Source organism: Cygnus atratus, chromosome Z (assembly GCF_013377495.2).
Source record: "Cygnus atratus isolate AKBS03 ecotype Queensland, Australia chromosome Z, CAtr_DNAZoo_HiC_assembly, whole genome shotgun sequence".
Lineage (NCBI taxonomy): Eukaryota > Metazoa > Chordata > Aves > Anseriformes > Anatidae > Cygnus > Cygnus atratus.
The window spans coordinates 22,571,459-22,597,743 of NC_066396.1; the positions used below are offsets into that span (position 1 = coordinate 22,571,459).

The 26,285-nt window shown below is 37.6% G+C and overlaps 1 protein-coding gene across 5 annotated transcripts; it reads right to left on the reverse strand.

The window, feature by feature from the left end:
• Nucleotides 1-1,518: 1,518 nt before the first annotated feature.
• Nucleotides 1,519-26,279, reverse strand: CENPK (centromere protein K). Of its 5 annotated transcripts, none has more exons than XM_035553669.2 (11): nucleotides 26,165-26,279; nucleotides 25,283-25,420; nucleotides 23,296-23,373; nucleotides 21,152-21,208; nucleotides 18,318-18,390; nucleotides 12,492-12,538; nucleotides 11,039-11,121; nucleotides 10,806-10,904; nucleotides 10,438-10,573; nucleotides 5,109-5,162; nucleotides 1,519-2,167 (listed from the first exon to the last, which is right to left on the reverse strand). In XM_035553669.2, exons 2-11 carry the CDS (start codon nucleotides 25,334-25,336, stop codon nucleotides 2,009-2,011), a joined length of 840 nt encoding a protein of 279 aa, XP_035409562.1. In that variant the 5' UTR covers nucleotides 25,337-25,420; nucleotides 26,165-26,279; the 3' UTR covers nucleotides 1,519-2,008. The 5 variants fall into 5 exon arrangements, with proteins under 5 accessions (XP_035409562.1, XP_035409565.1, XP_035409564.1 ...); XM_035553672.2 differs by having other exon boundaries at nucleotides 23,296-23,399; XM_035553671.2 differs by having other exon boundaries at nucleotides 25,186-25,420.
• Nucleotides 26,280-26,285: the final 6 nt, after the last annotated feature.

A 26,285-nucleotide genomic window follows, 5' to 3' on the forward strand; every position in this document is an offset into this window, starting at 1 on the left:
CTCTCTTCTTGGTCCCTACAGTGGAAATGGAACATAGGTTGGTTTATTTTTGGAAACCCAGTGATGGATTGGAAGCTAAGCACTTGCTAAGCTGTTCCAGTCCCTCAGTTGTGCCATGGGTGGAAAGCTCACGTCCTCCCTCTGATCCTTTGTGGCTTTTTCACAGTGCATTTTCTTAACTGCAGCAGTGTGTATTAAGCATGAAGTGTGTATTAATTTCTACACTGCAGCAGCTGTACTTGATATACTTATGTGAAGAAAGAAAATGCACGTTGCTTGTTGTTGACCCTTGACTGGGCACAAAATAATTATTGTGGAGTGACAGAGGGGTCCAGCTAATTGAACCCACCACGATCTCCCCTCTAAGAATACTATCCTCTAAATGTCCCCGTCAAAACCAGGACTAGTGGCTAGATCAAATTTAATCTTACTCAGGCTGGTAGCTCTGAATGTTCGTCGAACATTTACATCTTTTCTAATGTTGTTGTTTTGGAGCTAAAATTTGAGATTATGATAAACAAATCCTTATTTCATAGAATGTGCATAGGTAGAGTCCCAATATTCACATTTAAAAATATTAAGTCCAGTTAAACAAATGTGAATTAGACAAGCAAGGGGGGAAAAAAAAGACATATTACTCTACTCTGTCTGCAGAACTCCCTGACTTTCCTGAGTGTTGATAAGACTGATGGACAATCCTCTTCCAGGCTTTTCTCATAAGGAAGATCTGTTTTTCATTACTGCCTTGAACTTCTTCGGTTTACTTGCCAGGTTTTGAGAGCTACAGCTTGTTTCAGTCCAAACCAGTTTCCCTCAAAAGCTGGTAATACATTTTAGGCCATGAGAAGAAATGGATTATGGATTTCTGCAGTTTTTCTCTTGCTGTAGTAAATGACTTAACTGAGCCTAAGGAAATAGCTCTACATTGAAGGATGGAGTCCTGAGCACATCTGAAGCTGAAGCAGAAGGGTTTTCTGGAGTGGCAGTGAGTTCCATAATTTAATTTGAAGTTAACACACCACTCCAGGTGGGGTTTCACAACAGCAGAGCAGAGGGGCAGAATCACCTCCCTCGCCCTGATGGCCATGAGAATGATGCAGCCCAGGACGCAGCTGGCTTTCTGGGCTGCAGGCACAGATGACCAACTCATGTCAAGCTTGTTGTCAACCAACACCCCCAGATCCTTCTCCTCAGGGCCTCTCTCAATCCATTCTCCACCCAGCCTGTATTGGTGCTTGGGAAAGCCCCAGCCCAGCTGCAGGACCTTGCACTTGGCCTCGTTGAACCTCATGCGGTCTGCATAAGCCCACCTCTCAAGCCCTCTCGATGGCATCCCTTCTTTCCAGCGTGTTGACTGCACTGCTCAGGTTGGTGGCATCAGCAAACTTGCTGAAGGTGCACTCAATAAAAGTGCACTTGGTTAAAAAAAAAAAAAAAAAGGTATGTACAATGGAATCTACACTGAACTGTATGCAGATTAGACTTTTCTTCCACAAAGCCAGACAGCATACTCAAATGACATGTTTGATACTCAGTGGTTGATTTTAATTCACTGTACAGGTCTGCCCTTTCTATTTAGGTTTCACATCTCTGAGACGCAGCATAACCCAAAAAGAGGCAGTTAAGGAAATACGCAGTTGTAGAGTTAAATGCTCAACATCATCAGCCCTTTGCACAGAAAGATGTGTCAACTTTCCACAGTGTATATCTTAAGAGCAATATATTTATTTGCAAAGCCTCTAGGAAACAACATATTGTTCATAAAGGAGTCAAGCTACTTCAGATCTTCACTCTACAGAGCGCATAGAAATACCAAATGAAATTGAGAAGAGTTAAAAAGCACAGAATAGTCACATACAAAATATGACTTTTAAGGTAAGCAGATTACTAAGTTCTTTACTGATCAAGTTGCTGATACAAACACATACATTCATCATAAAACATAAGTGTGTCTTCCCGAGAAGAGGACTGGTGCTTTGCTCTGTTTTAAAGAAAAGAAATCTTCACACTATTGGTGAAAGGCTTCTAGGCGTATCCTGTCTGGATCTTCTGGATGTCTCAGGGCAATTCCACATCGCAGAAGCAGCTCAATATAAGGTGGCCAAAATGAGTCGTTGATTGTTACATAGGGTTCATGCGGTGTCCTCAATAATTTATTTATAAGGATCTGGAAGACCAAAAGTACAAGATTTAGAACATGATGTAAAAATTAGAACTGGAATTCTTTTATCCAGACTGAGTTTTTCACCGCCTATCTAAAATTTTTATTGGATTTTAGATGGTGTAATTGTAAATGCCTAAAAAATATGAACATTAAGACAGTAAAACCTTACATAATTAATCTTTAGCCAGTATCTGTTAATACGGGGTTAAAAGCATCAAGTAAGAGAGAAAGCCAGTTGTTTGGAAATAACTCATATCAAAGCCATAACTGACTACCAACAAATAGTCTTTCTCCACCAATTCTTCAGATTCTATAAGAAAAGAATGTCCATCTTACAATTTTTCTAAATGTCTTCTCACTAGTAAGCTAAAAAAAGAAATGTCTTCCTAGATTTAATTGACTTTTTTTCCTGTATTTTGTGTCCTACTGTAGGCAGTGTTAGAAATAAAAAACTTTATGCCTATGAGAAGTTAAGCATCACTGTGATCGTTTGACAGTTTCACTGCTTTTACATACCAAAATCCTTCTGCTTATATCATAAGTGGATTATGCAAATTCTTATTATCACTTCTTGTTTGGGCATGACAAGCATCTTAGAAAAATTCAGCACCTATTCAGCACCTCTAAATAACTCCTTACTCCTCATTCTTTCTTTATCAAAGTATATCGTTAGCTAATAGACTTAAATGCAAACCCCAGTTTTGATGTTCTTTTTGTGTTTTTGAAGACCACGTTCATACCCGTGTAATATTGATCACTTGGAATATATACCTACAGATGATTTAACTTTACCTATCCTATGGTACTTTCTCTCTTCACCCCAGATATTACATCTTTCTGTTAAGATACTGTAAATGTCCTAGCTTTCCCGGTTTTAATAGGTACAAAATATTCTGCCTACCTCTCCTCTTTACTACTGAAGAAAAAAATGCATCAAAATCCTCATTAACAGACTTTATTTCTCTCCCCAAACACCTAATGCTATTTTCAGAACAAGAAATGCTCTTCCTTTTTTTCAGAACACTTCAAAGAATTGTCCCAGTTTGTCTTTTATATTCATCTGCTCCAATTCTGAATATTTACTCCAATTACATTGTTTTAGATGTTTTAGTCCTTTCTGACATCTGATACTCCAAAACAGCCTTTTATGGCTATTTACATGAATTTGTATTATAAACATCTTTCAAATCTTAAGTTAGTTTCACTAAATCCTCAATCCAATAGGAATAATCCTCAAACTGTGTAAAAGGAAAAAAAAAATCACTACATTTATATATTAAAAATTATAGCTCATTAATTGAACAAAATTATTGAAATAAAAATTCTGAAGCTTAATGATAAATGAGATTACAGCTTTCTGAGGTGTCTTATGCTAATTTAATGAAGCAGATATTAATGTATCTAAATAATTTATATGTATGTACCTAGCCTTTATTAAAAAATGTACACTTCTTATTCAAAAAGCAAACAGGGATTAAGGAGACATGGTCAGGAACACATACATTGGTTGCAATTCTGGGAATCCATTACATTCTCACAACAGCAAATCCTAAGTCTGTAATTACAATGCAAAGACGACTTTTAATTTGTCTCTTCAAGAAACTATTATCTATATCTAAGCAAACAGTTTTGAAATTTAACAGGCACTTGAAACCAGAACCAAGTTGCTCAAGAGAGAAAAAAAAACACAAAACATAAAAGAAAGATAAGGGACATTCACAATTTGGGCCAAAACAGTTAAAATTAAGAATAAATCTGAACTGCTGGAACTATTATGTTCTTCCAAATGGAAATCTGATATTACTTGCTGGAACTATTATGTTCTTCCAAATGGAAATCTGATATTACTTGGATGTGTTCACGTTTTAAAGAGATTAATATTATCAGAAAAATAAGAAGGACAATTTTAAAGCATTAAAAGAGCTTTAAAACTTGATTTCTGTAAGGAACATGCCTATTTCAAATTCTGATTTGTTTTCAAGGTCTGCCTAATTTGGCATTAATAGGCACACTGAGATACTTGAGGGATGTAAAATGATTTTGATGATATAAGTACCAATTCACTGTCTGGGCTTTAAACTAAAGTACAACAATGTCATAGTGACCGGATCGTACCATCTTAACACCAGAGTGTTGTTATTCATCAAGTTTTCCCTCAACAAAACAAAACAAAACAAAAAACACCCTTTAAAAATTGTTTTATTTTTATTTTCTAGTTCTAGGGAAGGTTTTACACATAGATGCTTACAAGCATTTGAAGAGTAAGGATGCAGGAGGAATAGGAAATTACATTTAAGACAAGAAGGAACAATGCTAGTGAAAAGATATTTAATGGTCTTTTAGAATTACGTTTTCTAATTCAAGATCGTAATTTACACTGAAATGAAAAATACACACTAATCAGTGTGTATCACACTTAATCCACTAGATTATACATAAATAATATACATTAACACATGAATCAGACTCACCAATTTCCTCATATGAAATATTACAATCCAGTTAATACAAGAGACTATATATTACTTAGTTCTCTGTTAGTGTACTACATTTCAGAAATATTTGTATTTACATAGTACAAAACAGAGCATGAAATGGAACTATTTGATTTTTTTTCTTAACCAAAGTATTTGATTCCCTCACATGAGCCACTAAGGCTCATAAAAGTTCTTTAAGAAAAACACTGTAAAATAAAGAAGTAAGGAATAATCAATCATTCTCCAGATCAAACAGAAAATACAGTTATCTAAACTACTGCCAAGATTTTAGTAAAAATTTGAGGGTTTAATTTTATAGGAATTAAAATAGGAATGTAACATTCTTAAACATTTTACTTTTTAAATATCTTAATTGCATGCCGTATACTGTTATCTTATTAATATATTGTGATCAGATCTGAGTAGTAGAAAATCACGTGAATCTCTACGTAACAAAATCATCTCACCTCTAAAATTTCATGCAGTGTTATCAGTTGTGTAGCTGGCTCTTCAGACTTTTTCTGCAAAGATAACCACACCAGCCAAATTAACAAAGCCCCCAAACTAAATATTCAGGAAATATCTTAACTGACAGATTTAATTAATTTAAATTAATTTAAGACAAATAAATCACACAACTATTTTATTGCATAGAACAGAACACTTGAAAATAATATACTTTTTGTTTAGTTATAATACAAATACAAGGTAGGATTTAAATCATTAATCAGTGCAATATCATACACTTTAATATTGTTAATCATAGCATCATTGAATCACAGATTCAGTGTTGGAAGGAACCCACAAGGATCATCGAGTCCAACTCCTGGCTCCACACAAGACCACCCAAAAACCAAACCAGATGTCTGAGAGCCTTGTCCAAACGCCCCTTGAACTCCATCAGGCTCGGTACCGTGACCGCTGCCCTGGGGAGCCTGTCCCAGTTCTCAGTGCAGAACCTTTCCCTGACACCCAGCCCGACCCTCCCCTGTCCCAGCTCCGTGCTGTTCCCTCGGGTCCTGTCGCTGTCCCCAGAGAGCAGAGCTCAGCGCCTGCCCCTCCGCTCCCCTCCTGAGGGAGCTGTAGGCTGCCATGAGGCCTCCCCTCAGCCTGCTCTGGGCTGAACGAATCAAGGGACCTCAGTCGCTCATACATCTTCCCCTCTAGACCCTTCACCAGCTTTGTAGCCCTCCTTTAGAGGCTCTCTAACAGTTTCACGTCCTTTTTGTACTGTGGTGCCCAGAACCGCATGCAGTACTCAAGGTGAGGCTGCACCAGTGCAGAGCAGAGCAGGACAATCCCTTTCCCCTGACCAGCTACCAATGCTGTGCCTGATGCACCCCAGGGTACAGAGTTAGCCCCTTTTGCTGACAGGGCACACTGCTGCATCATGTTCAACTTGCCATCAACCAGAACCCCCTGATCCCTTTCTGTGGGACTGCTCTCCAGCCTCTTGTCCCACAGCCTGTACATATATACAGGGTAGCCCCATCCCAGGTGCGGAATCTGGCACTTGCTCTTGTTAAACTTCCTATGGTTGGGGATTGCCCAGCCCCCCTAGTCTGTCAAGCTCTCTCTGTAAGGCCTTTCTACCTTTGGCAGAGTCAACAGCTCCTCCCAATTTAGTGCCATCCACAAACTCACTTAGTATACCTTCAAGTCCTGTACTCAAGTTATTTCTGAAAACATTAAAGCAAACTGGCCCTAAAATGGAGCCCCATGCAACCCCACTAGTGACTGGCCACCAGCCTAATGAACCCCATTTACTATGGCCCTCAGGCCACCATATCGAAAGCTCTTCTGAAATCTTCTGAAATTCTGAAATCTTCTGAAAATCACATCAAGTGTCTTCCCTTGGTCAACTAGGTGGTTGACCTTGTCCTAAAAGAAAATTAAGTTTGTTAAACAGGACCTACCCCTCCTGAACCCATGTTGGCTATGACCAATCACTGCATTGTCTTTCAGGTGTTTTTCTTGCCCTTCTTGGAAAATTAGGACATTTGCTGGCTTCCAGTCAACTGGGACCTCTCCAGATTCTCAGGACCATTGAAAAATAATTGAGAGGCCTTGCAATGACATCAGCCAGCTCTCTGAGTTTCCTGGGATTAATCATATAGGGCCCCATACATTATATGCACCCAGCTGGAGCACCAAATCCTGCACAAATTGAGGGCTGGCTGGGAGTTTATTGTTACTACAGTTATGGTCCTCCCACTCAGGGCTCTGGGGGTCCTGGAGCCCATCTTCGGTGTTAAAGACAGAGGCAAAGAAGGCATTAAATGTCTCTGCTTTGTCTACATCTCTATTTGTTAACTGACCATCCTCATCAAGTAATGGACTAGTTTTCTCTGGTCTCCCTTTTGCTGTTAACATATTTTAAAAGACAGCCATTTTAATTGTCACTCACAGTACTGGCCAACTACAACTCTAACTGAGCTCTGACTGCATGAATTTTCTCCCTGTAACGATGAACAGTATCCCTGTAGTCCTCCCATGTCACCTGGCCTTGTTTCCTGTGGCCACACTTTATTTTTCCGCCTAATTTCTAGAAGATCCCTGCTCAGCCAACCTGGCCTTCTGCCCCACCTGATTGACTTCTATCATTTTGGAATTGCCTGTTCCTGTGCTCTTAAGAGGTGGTACTTAAAAATTTACTAGCAGTGATGGACCCCCATTGTCTTCAAAAGCAGTTTCCCGTTGGACATTACTAACTAGTTCCCTGAGCAGCCTGAAGTCTGCTCTTCCCATATCCAGGGTTAAAGGTTTGGTGGCAGTTTTCCTCCTACCACCAGAGATTTTAAACTTGACTACTCTATGATCACTATATCCAAGACAAACACCAATTGCCACTTCACATGAGACCCTCTCTGTTTAGAAGCAACAAATTTAGAGGGCACCCTTCCTAGTCAGCTTCCTTAGTACCTGTACCAAGAAGTTATCATCAAGGTGTTTTAACTAATGATTACTTTAATAACTTATTATTATTAAAGTAATTAAGAATTGCTTTAAAATTGTTACATTTAATCTTAGATAATTAAGTATACCTCCCTATGCCTAAGATTTAAAATGCAAGGTAATTCTTACTTCAATCCATATCCATACCAAAGGTGTCAGGCTGTGGCAACAAAAGCTAACTGATTCAGTCTCTCTGCCTGCTCCCAGTCCCAGGTGCTGATGTCTGGTAACATGAGGGTGGAACCAGAACAGGTTCACAGCAGTTCATGTTGCTGTCAGCCCCATAAGCACGTTCAGTCACACAGAACTACTGAGAGCACAAGAAGCATCCATGATGCGAAAGAAAACTACTGACAGAGTTAAGAGTTAGGTGCTTCGAGAGCATTGAACCAAGCTGGTAAGAGATGTTATCAATGAGTTGTGAACCCACCTAGCACCATCCTATTGCTAATGCAAACAATTTGTATTTCTGACACATTCAGGCAAATAACATAGGGGAAAATGGCTGTCTCTCCAGCCTTCACAGTTAATCACTTAGATGCAGATTGTGGGGGACCAGTAGCTGAGCCAGGGAGATCCAACTGAGTTTAAAGATAAAGCAGCTATGAACTCACTAGGACCAGAAATAGAAAAAATGGAGAGAGAGACAGGACTGATCAGAAAATAAACTGTATTTAAGAACTCAAGAAATGTATAAATAAAATTAAGACAAGATAAGACCTTGCTAATATATCAAAATAAATTTTTACTTTGAAGTAAAATCATAAAAGGTAGAAGGTGAGCTTCTGTGAGGAGGGAAAGGGCAGATTTATCCCGAAGACCTCGTGTGATCCTTTTTTCTTTACATTTTAATATGGAAAATTGCAGGGAAAAGAGACAAAGGCAGTGTTACTAATATGTTCTAACAATCGGTATAACAAAGGCTGAGCAAATTCAAGGAGTTGAATTTTGCTCTGGGGTGAGAAATTATAAAATAAAGTCTTCCTCACAATTCTGAAGAACACACACAAATTCACTGTTTCACACATTTAAAAATTCACTGGATATAACTATGAGCAACTTAATCCAACCTTGAAACTGGCCATACCTTGATGATTGGGTTGGATTGGAAGAAAACCAGAGGCCACTTCCAGCCTGAATTTTTCTCTGACATCACATATATGGTAGCAAATGAACTAATCTATCTCATACAAAATATATTTTAAAATAAATTACAATGACATCCATGGGAAAAAAAATGGACAACTGCTTAAAATGCATCTGGGAAAGTCATTGGCACTTGAAATGTCCTGGAGAAACTATAATAAGAACCAGCAAACAGGGAGATGACAGATGAGGCTGAAATGAGGAAATAATTGATTGAAAGAAGACTGTTAATTAAGTCCCTGAAATTTATTTTCTTAATGGTTTCACAAAATGTAGGCACGATCAATACTTAGTTATAGCAGGATACTGGAAGGCACTGATATATAGAAGAACTGAAATATACTACAGGAACATGTGTATGACTTCAAAGACAATCATTGCGCCTCAAAGGGTGGATTTGGTATTTCTATGTGCTAAGTACGTAGTTCGGAGTGAAACCAAGACTTTTTAATAGAAGCTTAGGGCACATCAGTTAGAAATAACAGCAAGAAAAAAGACAAGGGTTTAATTTGTTGTTTTTGTGGTGATTATGAGCTAGTAATATTCTGTTTATAATACTGGTTTCTACCAGATTCCAACAAAAGATGAATCCTAGAGGAAGCAAATATAGAAAATGGGTATTAGGATAAGCCAAGGAAATGAAAAACTTACAAAAGAACAGGAAAGCTATGTTAGTTCTATTTGCAAAGCAAAGAAAGAAAGGGGATAAGATTGCTGTCTATAAATACATCAGGAGAAGTAAACACAAGAAAGAAAAAGAACTATTCTAAGGACAATACTGGCATAAGAATACATGGATCTGTGTTAGACATGAATAAATTTAAACTGTAAATTAGGAGACAGTTTCTAACCAGAGCATTGAGGCACTAGCACAAACTCCAATAGGAACAGGATTAACAACAACAACAAAATTTTAAATTAAGCTCAATCATAATCTAGAAATTGTATTATGTGGTTGTCTGCAATAACAGGGAACTAGATTCAGAAATCTATTTCTGTGTTCTGAAGTGTGTCTGAAATGCAATTCAACCCCCACCTTTTTTGTAGCATTTTGTAACTAGTCTTTCAAATAGTAGTGGTAAAAGGTTTATTTTTACTGCAGACTTTGAATTTGTTATGCAAAATACTCCCTGACTGCCTATTTTCCCTAAAGTTTAAGATAATTTTTGGCCGAGTTTGTCTGAACAGAAACTGATGGTTAACATTCTAAACTATGCTGTAATTATAAACACTTGTCCCTATTATTGTTCCAAAAACATTGTTAGGCAATTAAAATTTGCTTTGCCAAGGAAAATATGAATCCACTTGCCTAGTCCAGTAAAAAAAAAAAAAAAAAAAAAAAAGTGTAACGATTTGGAGTGAACCCCTCACCATTTCCAAATCTGGCACAGACTGCAGTCCAGTAAGAAATACAATACATCACTATGAATCTTATTGGGTAAAGGCTATGTGCATTAAAAAAGAAAATATCCAGCTGGGAACAGCCTTAGATAAAATAAACCAAGCTGAAAAATGTTGATTAAACATAAAGGATCAGCTGTAAGAATATAATTATTTACTTATTTTAGAATATAGCAGAAGACTCTCTGCTAGTGACTTTAAAAAGATACTATATCTAATTAAATAAAAATTGAACATTACAAATTCAATACTTAACAAAACAAAACAAAAACACCAAAAGAAAACAACCCTCACCTTTTTTTTCTTTTTAGCTCTTCCATCTTCCTCCGGAAGGGGAAAATGTTCTTCTAGGAACTCACCCAAAGCATTCAAGAGTTCTTCCTTATATGCTTTTACTTTCAAGATTTCATCTTTCAGTTCTCGGAATGCTCTAGTATCCAATATAATAGTAAAAACATAACAATAGAATATCAAATTCAACAGAAAAATTAACATTTTTCTCAATTAAAAATTGCTTATTTTCTATCGTTACAAAATCATAATCCTATTATTTGATTTATTTTACAAAACAAGTAGTACATTTTTTAAGAATTCGTTTGCTCACTTGCTTCTCTTGAAATTTAAATTCTTCAAGACAAAAAAACTCAGTATTATAGCAGTACCTTTTTTTGGAATGTGATACAACTTCATTTTCCATCTTTTTTTCAATTTCTTTAAGAGCATCTAGTATCTTCTCCTGTTCGTCATGCCACCGCTGTTCTCTTTGAAACATGAAAAATATCAAGTGGCACAACTGATACATACAGTTTTCCTTAAACAATCAGAAGAATAATTTGTGGTAAAAAAAAAAAAAAAAAAGCCTTACAACATTCTTAAGTCCAAATTACTGTATTACCTTTCCAGATCTTCTTTCAGTTTTTTATTCCTTGACTGAACTGTTGACAGCACCATTTCAAGATCTTTTTTTACTTTCTGCAACTGTAAAAAAGTAAAAATAAACCTACAGTTTGCAGATAGTCAAATCCCTAGTATTTGTTCTATGTAAGGTTATATCTGTAAAACTGTTTTCATATATTAGGTGAAGAGGGCATGCTATCTGTAATTTCTTAAGAAATCAGACTATGGAGTGACATACTATTTTTAAATGTGTTTAGAGCCATATAAAATGTCTCTAATCCAGATGCTCATTAATGTCTTATTGAAGCTCTGTAAAACAACAAAGTTCTTCACAGCACCCAAAGCAGATCATGAAGCACACACGTGAACTGCCTACCTGAAGAAACACTGAAAACACCTACAGCAGCAGGGCTGCATTTTTTAAACTCACTGAAGCTATTTGCAAGAATGAATCCATGTTAAATACACTATTATAAAAGGTATAGCGTTGAAAAACGAAGATGCTGCAAGAAAGACTAAGTGCTTACATGAATTACATGGTCCTCAATGATAAGGACCTACACGGGAGAGGAAAGAGGAAGAAACAAAGATACTGCAGCCAGAAGCTATATGTGCTCCCAATGGTAGGAAACATACATCTCAGAGGATTGGGTCTTTCAATAATGCATTATGTTCTAAAATGCAATATTTCTAACATTTTATGTCTTTTAATAAAAACCTATGATTTTGGTTGTATTTTGCCTCCACAGACAGTGGAAACTATTTTATAACCTGCTCAAACAAAAATTATTCTACAGATGCAAGTGTGCCCTGTGTATGCGATACCTGAAAAAAGATTGGAACCCTCAACAAAACAAGCCACAAAATGGAGTATCAGATCAAACGTGTTAGAGCAATACAGTCAAATCAGTTTGTAACCAAACAACACATTAACTCTGGCTCTTAACTGCAGTTGGGTTTTCTGTTGTCAGTGATTCCAGAGGGAAGAAAGCTGCTTGGAGGAAGAAAACCAAAAGGTACTTTTAAAAAAAAAACAAAACACGTAGTAACATGCACATTATCAGCTACTGTTGCATAGCAGTGTCCAACTAATATAGTGTAATGCTACCGCTAACATATTCTTGATTTGCCCTTTCTTTCAAGTTTGGTAGAACTCAAAGATATATTTGCACTGAATGCCAGATCTATGAATACCAGCAATTCTTTGTAACATATAATGTTACGCTATTTTATACCAAGCATGAAATGCAATACATTGAAAACTTTTGCTTAAAAAAGTCATTCATTGCAACTAAGAAATTTCAGTAATTATAATTCAGAGGAAGATAAACATCAGAACAGCCACAATGCCTAAAGAAACATACAAAATAGCTTATCAATAGACCACCACAGGAACAGCTGTAGTTTTTCATTTTTTCAAAAAAGTGATATCTATTAACAAAGAGACTTACCTCTTCTTTTCCTAATGTTAGCAGTACCTCTGGATTAGTCGAAATTACTGAAAAATATAATGAATTGACTTTTATGCACTGTGTGATATAGGTTTGTTTTTACTGAAAAGCAGTCTGTCTAGAGAGAAACTATTGTAGCCTCTAAAATGCTGGGCTAATATTCTGTCACTTTGGAGTGAAAAAAAAATGTGTTAACACTTTTGCATTACTTTTTTATACATGAATGAACACAGGCACGTAACACTGAAATGTGAAGTATGTACATCAAGTCAAGCAAGCCTGATTTTTTGGTGGAAAAGATTCCATCAATATCAATGTGTGGAATCAAATTGCTCCATTCTTCAAATTCACTGTAACACATGTTCATCAGATAACTAAGGAACCCTGAGAATGATCAGTGTTATCTTAATTTTACTTTGAGAGCTGACATACACTAGTTTTTCCATTGCATACCCAACTCATTTTATGACATTATAAAAACTTACTTCATCTGAATGTTTGGCCACATTTTCTACAGTCTGTATCCCCACACTTTGCAAATATCAAATTTAAGTTATGCAGAGAATGACAGTTTCACAGGGTCACAGACTAGTTAAAGTTGGAAGGGACCTCCGGAGATTTTGTAGTCCAACCCTGTAACATAAAGCAGTGTCAACTGCAGCAGGACATCCAACTGCATTTTCTTAGGATCACTAAGTGAACTGGATTCCTGTACTGTAGTAATAAACTGTTTTTTACCTCTTTTCTTTATCTAGCTTGTATTTAAAGGGGTCAAGGAATTCAGTTATTTTAAAACTGCTCTCATGAGACACACCTGAAGTCCTGCGTTCAGCTCTGGGGCCCCCAGCACAAGAAGGACATGGACATATTCAAACAAGTCCTGAGGGGAGTCCAAAAGGATGAACAAGGGGCTGGAGCACCTCTCCTGTGAAAACAGGCTGAGGGAGTTGGGGTTGTTCAGCCCGGAGAAGAGAAGGCTCTGGGGAGACCTGCCAGTACCTAATGGGGGCCTACAGAAAAGCTGGGGAGGGACTCTGCCAAGGAGTGGAGTGATAGGACAAGGGGTAATGGCTTTAAACTACAAGAGGGAAGGTTTAGATTAGATGTAAGGAATAAGCTCTTCACTCAGAGGGTGGTGAGGCACTGGCAGAGGTTGCCCAGAGAAGCTGTGTATGCCCCAACCCTGGAAGTGCTCAAGGCCAGGCTGGATGGGGCTTTGGGCAACCTGGTCTGGTGGGAGGTGTCCTTGCACATGGCAGGGGGTTGGAACTGAGTGGTCCTTAAGGGTCCTTCTAACCCAAACCACTCTATGATTCTACTTCAATAAAAATTCCAGTAACAAAAATGAAAAATATTAAACCTCCCATAAAAGCATTTTTTCCTAAATACAATACAGTGGATTCCATTAATTTCTAAAAGTACATTTGTGATAAAGTAATTTTACAGTAGTTTTACATTCTCTACAAATTTTGAGAAACCTTGTATTAGTAATTTTAAGCAGTATTTGTTCAGTGATGAAAATGTAATCTGCCAAACCAGTGAGCTCAAAATGCAATCAAATTACATCTCAGAATAAATTTTTTACTTTGAAAATTATTGTCTCTAAATCTCAAAACAAAATATGAGTATAGCACTCCCATATCGAGCTTATGTTTAAGAACTGTAGGAGGCAGCCATCTGTGCTGGTTTTATTAGACCAATATCTTTTTTTTAAGGACATGATTATCCTATGTGCGGTTGATAACATTCCATGTTGATTTACACCCACATTAGAGTTCCTTTCATTGTCATATTTGGAGAAACCTATTCAACACCTCCCCTTCACCCCCCTGTGATTATAGTGAGCATGTATTTGCCAATATTGTGCCCAAAGAAATGTAAAATTGCCAAGTTACAACCTCTGAAAATAAGGCTTAAATTTGAAATACCGTGACAGGCCCTCATTTACAAGAAATAAGCTAGCCATTACTAAAAACAAAATCCGAAGTAACAAGTCAGCCTGACATTCATACCATATTAGCAATTAGCAATTTCTGTTACTCCTATTTAGATTAATTCAGACAGTGTTTTCAATCAAGTAATTGCTCCTTCAAAACAAACAATAGGTATGCCATGGTGTTGGCTGGGATAGAGTAAATTTTCTCTGTAGCAGCTTGTATGATGCTATGTTTTGGATTTTTCCTGAAAAGTGCTGATAACACACTGATGTTTTCAGTTGTTGCAGAGCAGTCCTTAAACAGAGCCAAGGACTTTTCAGCTCCTCGTGCTGCCCTGCCAGCGAGGAGGCTGGGGGTGCACCAGGAGCTGCGAGGGGACACAGCCAAGACAGCTGGCCCAGACTGGCCAAAGACATGCTTCATACCACACAACACGCTCCAGAATAAAAGCTGGGAAAAAGAAAGAGGGAGGGACGTTCAGAGTAATGGAGTTTGTCTTCCCAAGAAACCTTTATGTCTAATGAGCCCTACTTTCCTTGAAGTGACTGAACACCTGCCTGCTGATAGGCAGTAGTGAATGAATTCCCTGTTCTGCTTTGCTTGTGTACAAGGCTTTTGCTTTACCTAGTATACCATCTGCCTCAACCCACGAGTTCTCACACTTTTACCTTTCTAGTTCTCTCTCCTATCCCACCCAGGGATGTGAGCACGCAGATCTGTGGTGCTGAGCTGCCTGTCACAGATAAACCAGAACAAGGTAGAAAGAAGGCATGAAGAACGTGAAAAATTTAAGCACAGTAGACCCTCCATTTTCATATACCCACTGTAACCCTATTTAAATTCTTAGCAGCAGCTTCTTTTTTCCTTCTCTTATAAAAGTAGCCAAAAAGGCAAAGCTATGACTGCAGAATGATATTATTTGTACTATGATATGCATAGATCATCTCTCCAGTATAAAATTAAGATTTCTAGTAATAAATCTTATCACCTGGGAACAAGTATGAATGGTTGAGTGAAGCAACTCAGCAAGCCAATAAAAACAGGTCAAGCCCCAAGAATATTTTTAAACAAATAGCCTGAAGTTTAAAATAATTGCATGTTTTTGTAAAGAAACCTAACATCTCCAGGTATTTTATCCAGATAAAAATGAAGAGTGTTTTCAGTTCATTTCCTTTCAGCCAGCGGCTTATTCACGAACAGCAGCCAAGAACCAGTATTTCCTAAATTTATTCAATGTCATACTTTTGGTCTACATACCTCTACTCTAAGAAGCATTTGGGGCTGACTACTCTCACAGGCTTGCAAAGCACATGAACTATAAATTTATTCCAACAGAAAAACAGCATCTATTTATAAGAAAAGAGAACCATTTGTATTTTTCTAACCCCTATTACTTGTTCATATGCTATGCAGCAGTTAACTGAGCTTTGAAAGAAGCTAGAGAAGTGACTTTAATGTTCACCTAGAAACGCATTCCAGTGCGACCAGAGTATTGAAAATCACCATTTGCTGTCTACATTGGGTTTCCAAAATGCTAGGAATGTTAGGAAGACCAAGACTCGTCTGGCATTAAAAAATTCAAAAGAGTTGAGCCAATGTATGCATTTAAAGATAAATGAACAAATGTTACTAGGCTGAAAGGTGCTAACAGGTCCTTGACATGGGACATAAAAGTGGATGCTAACAAATACTAGTGACGGTGCAGTGTAAACTGTCTTATGAGTCTCTAAATAGGACATCTGGAAGAGCAGATTACTTTACTCACAGTTAAATACTGAATGGTTACTTTCGCATTGTCTGGTCACATCAGCCTTAAAACAGAGCAGAATCAGTTAGCACTGATGCTTACATACAGAAGGCATTTGGAAGAACTGAGAAATTTGTTTGTTCTGACAGATATGCTGAACAACTATGAGACCTACCACTTGTCTCAGTGGTTTGTGCTTCTTAGGATCACTAAGTCAGCTCGATTCCTGTATTGTAGCAATAAATTAAAAGAGTTTTTACCTCTTTATCTAGCTTGAATTTAAAGGGGTCAGGCATTTCAGGTATTTTAAAACAGAGTAGTGGGTTTACCACTAAAAGTTCGCTTCAAGGTTTCAGCTAGTAAATGATAATAAAGCACACTTCTGTACAAAATTAATTGAAAAACAAACAAACAAAAAAACAAAAAAAACAAGGAAGTACAGGTAAAAATATATCTGGATAAATTACAATTAGGTATTTAGCCACACTTGCAATGATTAAAAATATATCAGCCTCTTTTATAACAGCAAGAAGACAGAACTAGCCATTTACCAAAGTAGTTCTGTCCTAAAAAGGAAGTACAGATTAAAGAAATGGGGGAGAAATACGAAAGGTGACAGATGTCATCTACCTGAACTTGTGCAAAGCATTTGACACTGCCCTGGACAATATCCTTGTCTCTAATTTGGAGAGACATGAGTTTGATGTAAGACCACTCTGTGGATAAGGAATTTGCTTGGTGGTCACATTCAAAGAGTTGCAGTCAGTGGCTCAATGTCCAGGTGTAGACCCGTAATGAGTGGAGTCCCTCAGCGGTTTGTATAGGGACTGGTATTATTTAACGTCTTTGTTGGAGACATGGACAGCAGGCTTGCATGCACCCTTGGCAAGTTTGCCGATGACACCAAGCTGTGGTGTGGTCGACACGCTGGAGGGAAGGGATGCCATCCAGCGGGACCTCAGTAGGCCTGAGAGATGGGCCTATGCGAACCTCATGGGGTTCAACAGGGCCAAGTGCAAGGTCATGCACCTGGGACTGGGCAATCCCAGGCACAAATAAAGGCTGGGCAGAGAATGGATTGAGAGCAGCCCTGAGGAGAAGGACCTGTGGGTCCTTGATGAGAAGCTCACCATAAGCCAGCAATGAGCACCTGCAGCCCAGAAAGCCAGCCGGGTCCTGGGCTGCACCAAAAGCAGCATGACCAGCAGGGCGAGGGAGGTGATTCTGCCCCTCTGCTCTTGTGAGACCCCACCTGGAGCCCTGTGTTCACCTCTAGGGCCCCCAGCACAAGAAGGATGTGGACATATTCGAATAAGTCCTGAGGGGGGCCACGAGGATCACCAAGGAGCTGGAGCACCTCTCCATGAAAACAGGCTGAGGGAGTTGGGGTTGTTCAGCCTGGAGGAGAAAAGCCTCGGGGGAGACCATACAGCAGCCTTCCAGTACCTAAGGGGGCCTACAGGAAGGCAGGAGAAGGACTCTTTGTCAGGGAATGTAGTGATAAGACAAGGGGGAATGGCTTTAAAAGAAAACAGATTTTGATTAGATATATGGAAGAAGTTCTTTACTCAGACGGTGGTGGGGCATTGGCACAGGTTGCCCAGAGAAGCTGTGGATGTGCCATCTCTGAAGTGTTCAAGGCCAGGTTTCATGAGGTTTTGGGCAACCTGGTCTGGTAGGAGGTGTCCCTGCAGGGGGTTGGAACTTGGTGATCCCTCCCAACACAAACTATGATTCTACGCTTCTGTGAAACAATCACAGAAAGGAAGAAAAAAAACGGGTGACAGCATAACAAGCTTTTGTGATCTGGGGCAAGACATTTTAGGAAATCTGCTAACAATTATTTCCCATTTAACTGACTGATAGTGGAAGGAACTACGCGTTCTTGTCCAGAATCGTATGTTACAGTAGACCTTGCTTTGAGAGGAACTGAAATGATAAAAGAATATGGCATAACAACTATAAATTAAACATACATGCTATGGTGGGAAATGTTACATATTAACTAGTTTAGCATGGTAATACAACAAGACATACATAACATAATACAATGAGAGAAAAACATACATGGCCTAAGATGCTCAGATAAAAGACCTTGCAAAAGTTAATGTGAGTAAGCCTTACATGTAAGCAGCTACTTACTTTCAGGACTTCTTTTCTGCCATTGAGTAAACTCCGCTGTTAAAGCTTTCATTCGCATCGTTAACAAGGAAAGCTGTATAACAAGAAATTAAGGATCTGTTTAAGTGTGTTGAGTTGTTCCAGAGTAAAATAAGATAGATTGGGATAAAAATTCATTTATTAGGTTTATACAGAAAAAAAAAAACACACAACAAAAGAGCACCTATTGGAATACACAATTTATACCTTCAAAAGGATTAAAAAAGCCAGTTCCAGTGATCAAGAAATGTTTTCATTCTTATTCCAAAAGGTGGAAATCAGAAATACCCTGAATTGGTATTTTTCCCCTTAACTTCCTCTTCAATATCTGACAATCACCACAACTGAAGATGAGCCACTGCAAGCCACAATAATATTTCACACCCTCATTACTTCTTAGATGCATGGCTGATACACATGTAAGGTTAAGTAGACTGATATTGATAGGCGTGATGACTAAATAAAAGAATGTCTTCCCCCGCCCCCCCCCCCCCCCAAAAAAAAAAAAACACAACACAGCCAACCAGTAGTCAAATATATCTTCTATCAAAACTCCATATGTGGACTCAAGAAAAAAATGTTTTGGACTACTACTCTAGCTCACTGTAATCACTGAAAATATAGCAGCAATAAGACTACACATTGGTTCAGAAAAAAGTTTATGAAAAACAAAACAACAACAACAACAACAAAAAAAGCCACAGATCCATAAAAAATGTACTTAGTTTAAATTAAATGTATTTAGTTTATTACGCTTTAGAGAAAGAATATATGCATTATTACTATTCCATTTCCTGAAGCTGGGGACTGCACCTATTATTTTTCTTCAAATACACCTATATGTAATATGTATTATCATATGTATGTATCATACAATGTCTGATAGGAAGTTAACCTATCATTGAAATGCAACAAGTACTGCTAATATAGTCAAGCATTCAATGCATTCAGTAAAAGGCACTGCAGATTGCATTTAGCTTTTCCTCAACCGATGGAAATAGAAGGAGAAAAAAGTGCTAAGAATCATCAGGCAAGATCTCATAATAAATATATTAAGAATCAAAAACGTAAGTGTTGCTTTTCACCACTCAAAATAACTTTGAAAATAACTTTGAGAAGTACATCTCCAAAAGACAACCTTTTAAAATATTAGGCAGAATTGGGAAAAGCAAAACAACAACAACAACAAAAAAACTCAAACCAAAATAAATGAACTACCATACAGATGTTTTTCATTTTGCACATCAGGTGGCATCAATCCCTTTTGTAATACTGGAGCACCACTCTTGACAATACCATCACTCTGCTCTTTCATCTTTTAAACTCGATAAAAAGGATGTACAAAGTGTTCTGGTTGCTCCAGTAACTGGACATCAGATATACAAATAACTTAACACCACCTTTCAGCAGCTGTAAATCAAGCACTCTTCAACAGACAAAGAGATACAGCCGGTATTCATATCAGGTGTCTCTCTCACACACTATATATATATTCCCAGCAAAATACGCTGCTCAGTAAGGAAACCATGACATTATAGAACAGAATCATCCCGAAGCTTAAAGAATAAAACTACATGGAGTACATTGCAAGATTATGATCTTAAGGTGATTAAGAAGTGAACATCAGTGACAAGATTAAGAGCAAGAAAAAACCCACAGCTTCTTTGCCAGCCGCAATGAAAATAGAAGTGCCTATATCAGGGATTTAATAAGATCATAACAAAATTGCTGACAGAGGGTCCAACATGACCTTTTCCTCTCCTCCCCATTTTCTGTCATGAAGTACAATAATATATCCTTGCAACTCCATTTAATCATTGTCTTGCTATAAGGGTTTTTAAGAAAAGCACATCTTCAAAGTTTGAGTATTAATTACAAGGCTTTTACAAGGCACAATTACAAGTATACAAGGTGCACTACAGTAAAGCTGGAAAGAAGCTTAAAAACTCTGCGCCTACACCCAATGAAAATTATACAAGAATTATTTCTGCTGTTAGGATTTTATCTAGTCCTGTAAGAAGAAAAAGATTGTATTGTATGGATGTAAATATCCATCTTTACTTATTATTTATTCTGATTAAATAACAGTTTAGAACACAGTTTATTAGTAGCAAGAGATAAACATTAGTAATTCAATATCTGAATGTGTTCTACAAATACATCTCTGAAAAAATACTTTCTGTTAATTATTCAAATATATTGAATGAACTATCTGAATATACTTACCGAAGTCCTGTAAGAAGATTTATAAAATGTATGTATTTCACTCACCCATCCAATATATTTTCAAATTTATGGTCCACAAACAAATTCCATTTTAAAAGTTCGTATTAAGAATTTACAAGCAACTAAACAGTGAGCCAACAGTGCCTTTTTCCATGTTCCCCAAAATTTCAGGATATAGGAGCTCATGTTCATGCAGTCAACATCACTCTAATAATTTCTAATTCAAGCATATACGTTTTCTAATGATATCCACAAATTGTGAAAATTCTAGTTTCCAAAAACAAATTTCCAGAATAAAACTAAAGGGATATAGTTTTAAAAATACATGTACAATGATTTGCTGCTTATGTTAGTCATACATCAGGTTGTACATATAGGACTGCTTGTAACCTTTTTGTTATACAAAAACGCAACTTTTCAGCATTTGCTGGACACTAATATACTTCAAAATAAAGTCTCAAAGTTAATACAAGTAAAGCTGCCAACTTTAGAGAGTAAGTGAAGATAATTTCCTTTCCTTCTTTTGGAAGCACATCATTTCATTACAGAAAAACAAGTATTTTGTGGAGTATAAAAGAAAAATGTCTTACTTTGGCATCTGATTCTGCCAGTGGTTCTGCTTTTATAAGTGTTAGCTTGCTCTGACACTGGGTAAAAAACAAACAAAAGACAGAAAATGTTTACTCACTCATGCCTTTTGCAGCAAAGAAATATGATGTTTAGAAATTCCACCAAAAACTGTTTATTATAAGAAAAAAAGCTTTTACTTGGCTCTTACCATGTCCCTTGGAATTTGACCCAGAACAGCAAATAAGAAATAGTTTGAAACCATACTGCAGTAAAAAAGTAGAACTTAATTGAAAAGTAGAAAACCATCAGCTAACAAAAGAGGATGTATGATTTCAGGAAAATGGCAAGTTAAAAGGGAAAAGTTGGTATGGAGAAAGATACTGAACAGAGAAAGAGCATGAGAAACTGGGAAAAAATGACAAGTCATGGACAAGGCTGAATTGGGGAATCTGCTACAAAGTAATTAGCACACTAAGTGCTACTATCCTAGCTTTCTAAATAGAGATACCACATTATAATACACATTTTGTTTCAAATCATTTAGTAGGGCAATATACTTCAGGTGGTTTTTTTGTTTGTTTGTTTGTTTTGTTTTTGTTTTTTGAGTGCAATGTATCAGCTCCCATTGACTGCAATGGGATGTATACCAAGACTGAAGTTCAGGTCACCACAGCTATCCAAGGCTTTAGCATAAGTCACCTGCTAAATAAACTCTTTCTTGTTTTGTAACGGTCAGCAATTTGTTCTGCTCCAGGACAGCGCAGGATGCACTCTACTAAGCAGAATTACTAAGTGGTTCTTGGAAATCTTATTGCTAGTATTTTGGAACTAAACACAGCATAGGATTTCTCCAGTAAGAGCTGCTAATTGTGACACTATAACTGGAACACTGCATCACAAACCATATAACCTGAGGTACTAATTCAATGATTATCAGTTATTTAAACTTTTTTGCTAAAGCATACTTCCATCCAGGATGCAACATCCCTTGCATATAACACACATTTTAATCTTCCTGTATTGTTATGGTCATGCTGGGAATGAGACTTTTTTTCAATGAAATTAAAAATAATAAACATTCTGTTTTCTCCTCTAATTTGAAACTCTCAAAGAAAGTTCACAACCTCTGAAACGGTACCAAGCAAAACTTCTGTTGGTAACCTATGAGAATATTTCAGAAACCTTCCTAGTACAGGATTCCCTGCCACTTGTTCAGTATTAACACGTGCATTGTTCCAAATTCTTAATAACATGAAAAAGTGTTAGGTTTACACATAAAAGCAAATAAAATCACATTATCCTTTTAAAATCTAATTCTATGCAATTTACGAACCATGGTCTGTATGTACTTTGTTATACTTTAAGATGAGAAGCATTCTTACATCAGTTTCTGATACTTTAATGCCTTGAAATTATAATGTAAAAACACAAGCAAATAAGTGGTACATAAAAACCATGTAAAACTCAAGTGAAGCAATTAAGACACTCAAAATATAATTTAGAACATGAGTTTTCAGTAAACTTAGCAGAATCTTATAGAATACATAACGTTTGCTCACAACTGTTAAAAGTTTATCTTTGCTGGGACTGGCCTAAGTAAAAAAATGCAAATAAAAACAACTTGCTTTAAAATGTTATCATTAGCATTTTGGATTGTCTGTCAAGCAAGATAAATTTTATGATTGAGGATGTAACCGTCAGTTTGCATGAGTGTATGCTAACAGAACCATCCTTCTGAGCCTCTCTTTCTCCTCCCATTGTGTCTTTCCTATATAAGACCTTAAGTACTTGTGAACCATAACTGACTCCCACCTTGCATGAGGCTGAAGTAAGAAGGATCTCAGTCTCAGTGTAACCATACTACCAGAATACAACTATTTTTCTGTTTTCCCTAGTTTTAATACATACTCCCATTCTATTAAATATTTAACTCCCACTAAACATTTAACTAAATCAGCACACCGTAAACAAATATTGACACCACAAAGCATTCTTCATTCCTGCCAGCACATCTACCTTTGGCCTTTTTGAAGGTCGTCTTCCTTTTGCTGTTGTTGTTTCTTTGGAGGGGGTGCAGTAAGCATACAATGAAGGAAGAGGAAATAACAAAAAATGCTCAGTACAGTTAACAACAAATCTGGTCCAATATTCATGATTTACATACCTCTTCCATCTGCTCCCAGATACTCTCACATTCATCCAAGAGTTCCTCCTTGGCATCTACAGAACTTGGTTCTTCAGACTATTCACAAGCAAATCTAGTGGTTACTATGCAGATCAACAATAATTATTAACACATTACTGAATCATACCTGCTATGTTAGGTCAAACAAGTACCAGAGCAATCCCTTTGGGTACGGAAGTTTTTAGTTAACTCCCCAGTATTTCTAGACAGGACCTAATCATTTAGTAACATCAACTAACTTTAATATTGTAGCAAAATTTTGAAAAAGGACACTAAAAACATTTTTAATTGAATCACAAAGACCTGAATTTTGAAAACTGCTTTGAATCATCTGCATGTTCTTGCTCTTTTTGTTTTTCCTGACAACTTAAATAAAGAAACAATGAGAGAATAAGTGCGTATCTTCAAAGCCATAATTTTCTTCATATATCCACAAAGCTCTTAAGGATAGTTACTTCTGCTCTGTCTTATAGTAAGTGTCCTAATCTATTTCTCCTTAGGACACTTTTCAGATGTTAAACAAAAACACTTGGAATTCAAGTGTCCTGGGGGTTGCTAGAAAAAAACGAACAACAAAAGAACCTGAAAGATATGCAGGCAACTAAATAAAGAGAGCACTTGGATGGCCAGCAGAAAAGCATCAAGGGTTAAGTTATAAAGTTTGAGAAACCGTTGGGTTAAATAGAAACATAGATATTTAAAAATGTGATCCCAGTTAAGTCCATAGAGAGAGACATTAAGTGACAATAGCAAGTAAGAGAAAAAACAGAAAGGCCAAAATGGCACTCAAAGGGAGTTTTTTTTAACAGTTAGGACATTTTTAAAAGTATTTAAATGGATCACTGAGCCCACCAAATAGGTAAAGATTAAAAAGAAGCATTAATAAACACACAAAGAAGAAATAAGTGTCTTCATCATCTTAATGATGCAGAAATTCCTAAGTCAACCTTTTGTTCTTTTTCAGAATAAAAGTAAGGCATCACAGAAAAATATGCTGAACAAATTAATTTCAAAAAAGAGTGAAATATTCAACTAGTACTTCCAAAGTTCAAGAATGCCATAGCAGAGTGGTTAAGAAAAAAATGAAATAATCATAATCTCTCCCTGAACACTGACAGTATTCTAGAAAACTGAAAAGTAGCAATACCTCTACTAAGCCTTCCTGGCAAATTTGTTGCATCAATAATTAAAAACAGAACACTAAGAAATCTGGATCACCATGATCTGATAAGGTCTAACGAGTACAGTTTTTACAAAGGAAAATCATTATCTTCTTAACAGTCTTGGAATGTCTCCATAACATGAAAGAGAACTAGCTCACATAATTTATTAAGACTTCTGAAATGGCTCCAGCTAAGTCCCCCCACAGAAAGCTAATAAAGAAGCTAAGCAGTCTTGAGATGCGACTTTTTTTTTTCTCTGAGACCAGAAATTGGCAAGGGGACAAACAGAAATAAAGCTTTAATAGATCATATTCACCACAAAAAGCCAAAGCAGCAGAGCTGAGAGGGCCTGAAGTTAAAGCAAAACAAAACAAACAAAAATAACATCGGGAAACTTGAAAGCAGTGTTGAGATCTCATCCCCCAAAAGTCTGATCCCCATTTCACCCTGGACCACTACTCAGTGATACAAATCATCAGTGTGAAAATATGATACGAAATAAATATCTCCAAATACGTAGCAAAAGATGTTTAAAAGATTACAATGATTTTAACATTGTTGACCTTCAAAACTTTCCCACCTGCTTTTACAGTTACAAAATGTATATATTTTGAGGAGATACTATAGGCCTCTCTCTATACCAGCAACTAAATTCATCTGTGGTCCCTAATACCCTGCTGTTAATTTTAACTTCTAAAGTACTTACATCAAAGTGTCATGTTTTTTGCATATATCTTTCCTTGTATCATTCAGTTTCCCCTTTTTCTGTATGGTAATACAAGGTTTCTGTTTGTACTTCATACCTCAAAAACCGAGGTTTTTTGTGTTGCTTTACCACTCATCTTGGAGCTTTGCATTGTTATTCTTGACACGTTATTCTTTCTTGTTATTCAAGCGTTGACATGTTATTCCTTCTTGCCTCGTACACAGGCAACACACAACTAGGTAAAACAGGCAGTACACGATTAGGTAAACTTTTTTTTTTTACTTGGTAAATACACCAACTTCTTCCTTAAAGATTCTTCAAAAAAATAAGACCTTCTTAAAAAAATGTTTAGCTGGTGAAGGAAAATAAACAATAATGATACCCTCCTCCCCCCAAGGGAAAAACGCTTTTACTTCAAGATTTCACAATTGCTGCTATTGTCTCTCACATACAGATAAGGAATATCAACAAAAGACGTGCAAACGACACATCTAATTTGTCACGACCCAAAAAGACCACACAGCTGAGATCTCTGTTGAAGGCAAGTGAATTACAGAAATCACAGAATCATAGAGTGACTTGGGTTGGAAGGGACTTTAAGGATCACCCAGTTCCAAGCCGTTCCATGGGCAGGGACACCTCCCATCAGACCAGGCTGCCCAAAGGCCCATCCAGCCTGGCCTTGAGCACCTCCAGGGATGGGGCACCAAAGTTTCTCTGGGCAGCCTGTGCCAGCGCCTCACCTCCCTCTGAGTGAAGAATTCCCTCCTTATACCTAATCCAAACCTACCCCCTGCGCGACAAATACCATTCCCCCTAATCCTGACGCTAGGAACCACGGGGAGAACCCTCTGCCTTAGCTGTAAGCCCCATTTAGGCGCTGGAAGGCCACCACACCCCCCCGCCCCCAGGGCTGAGGGCTACCCCCCTCACAGCCCCCCATGGCCGAGGGGCGAAGCACCCCCCCGCCGGCCGTTACCATGGCGCCGCCGCTCCCTCCGCTGCCCCAGCCCGGCCCGCGCGCGCGGGGCTCCCGCCTGTGCCCGCGCTCCGCGCTGATTGGCTGCGCGCCGCGGCGTCGCTTCGGGGCGCCCGTCGGG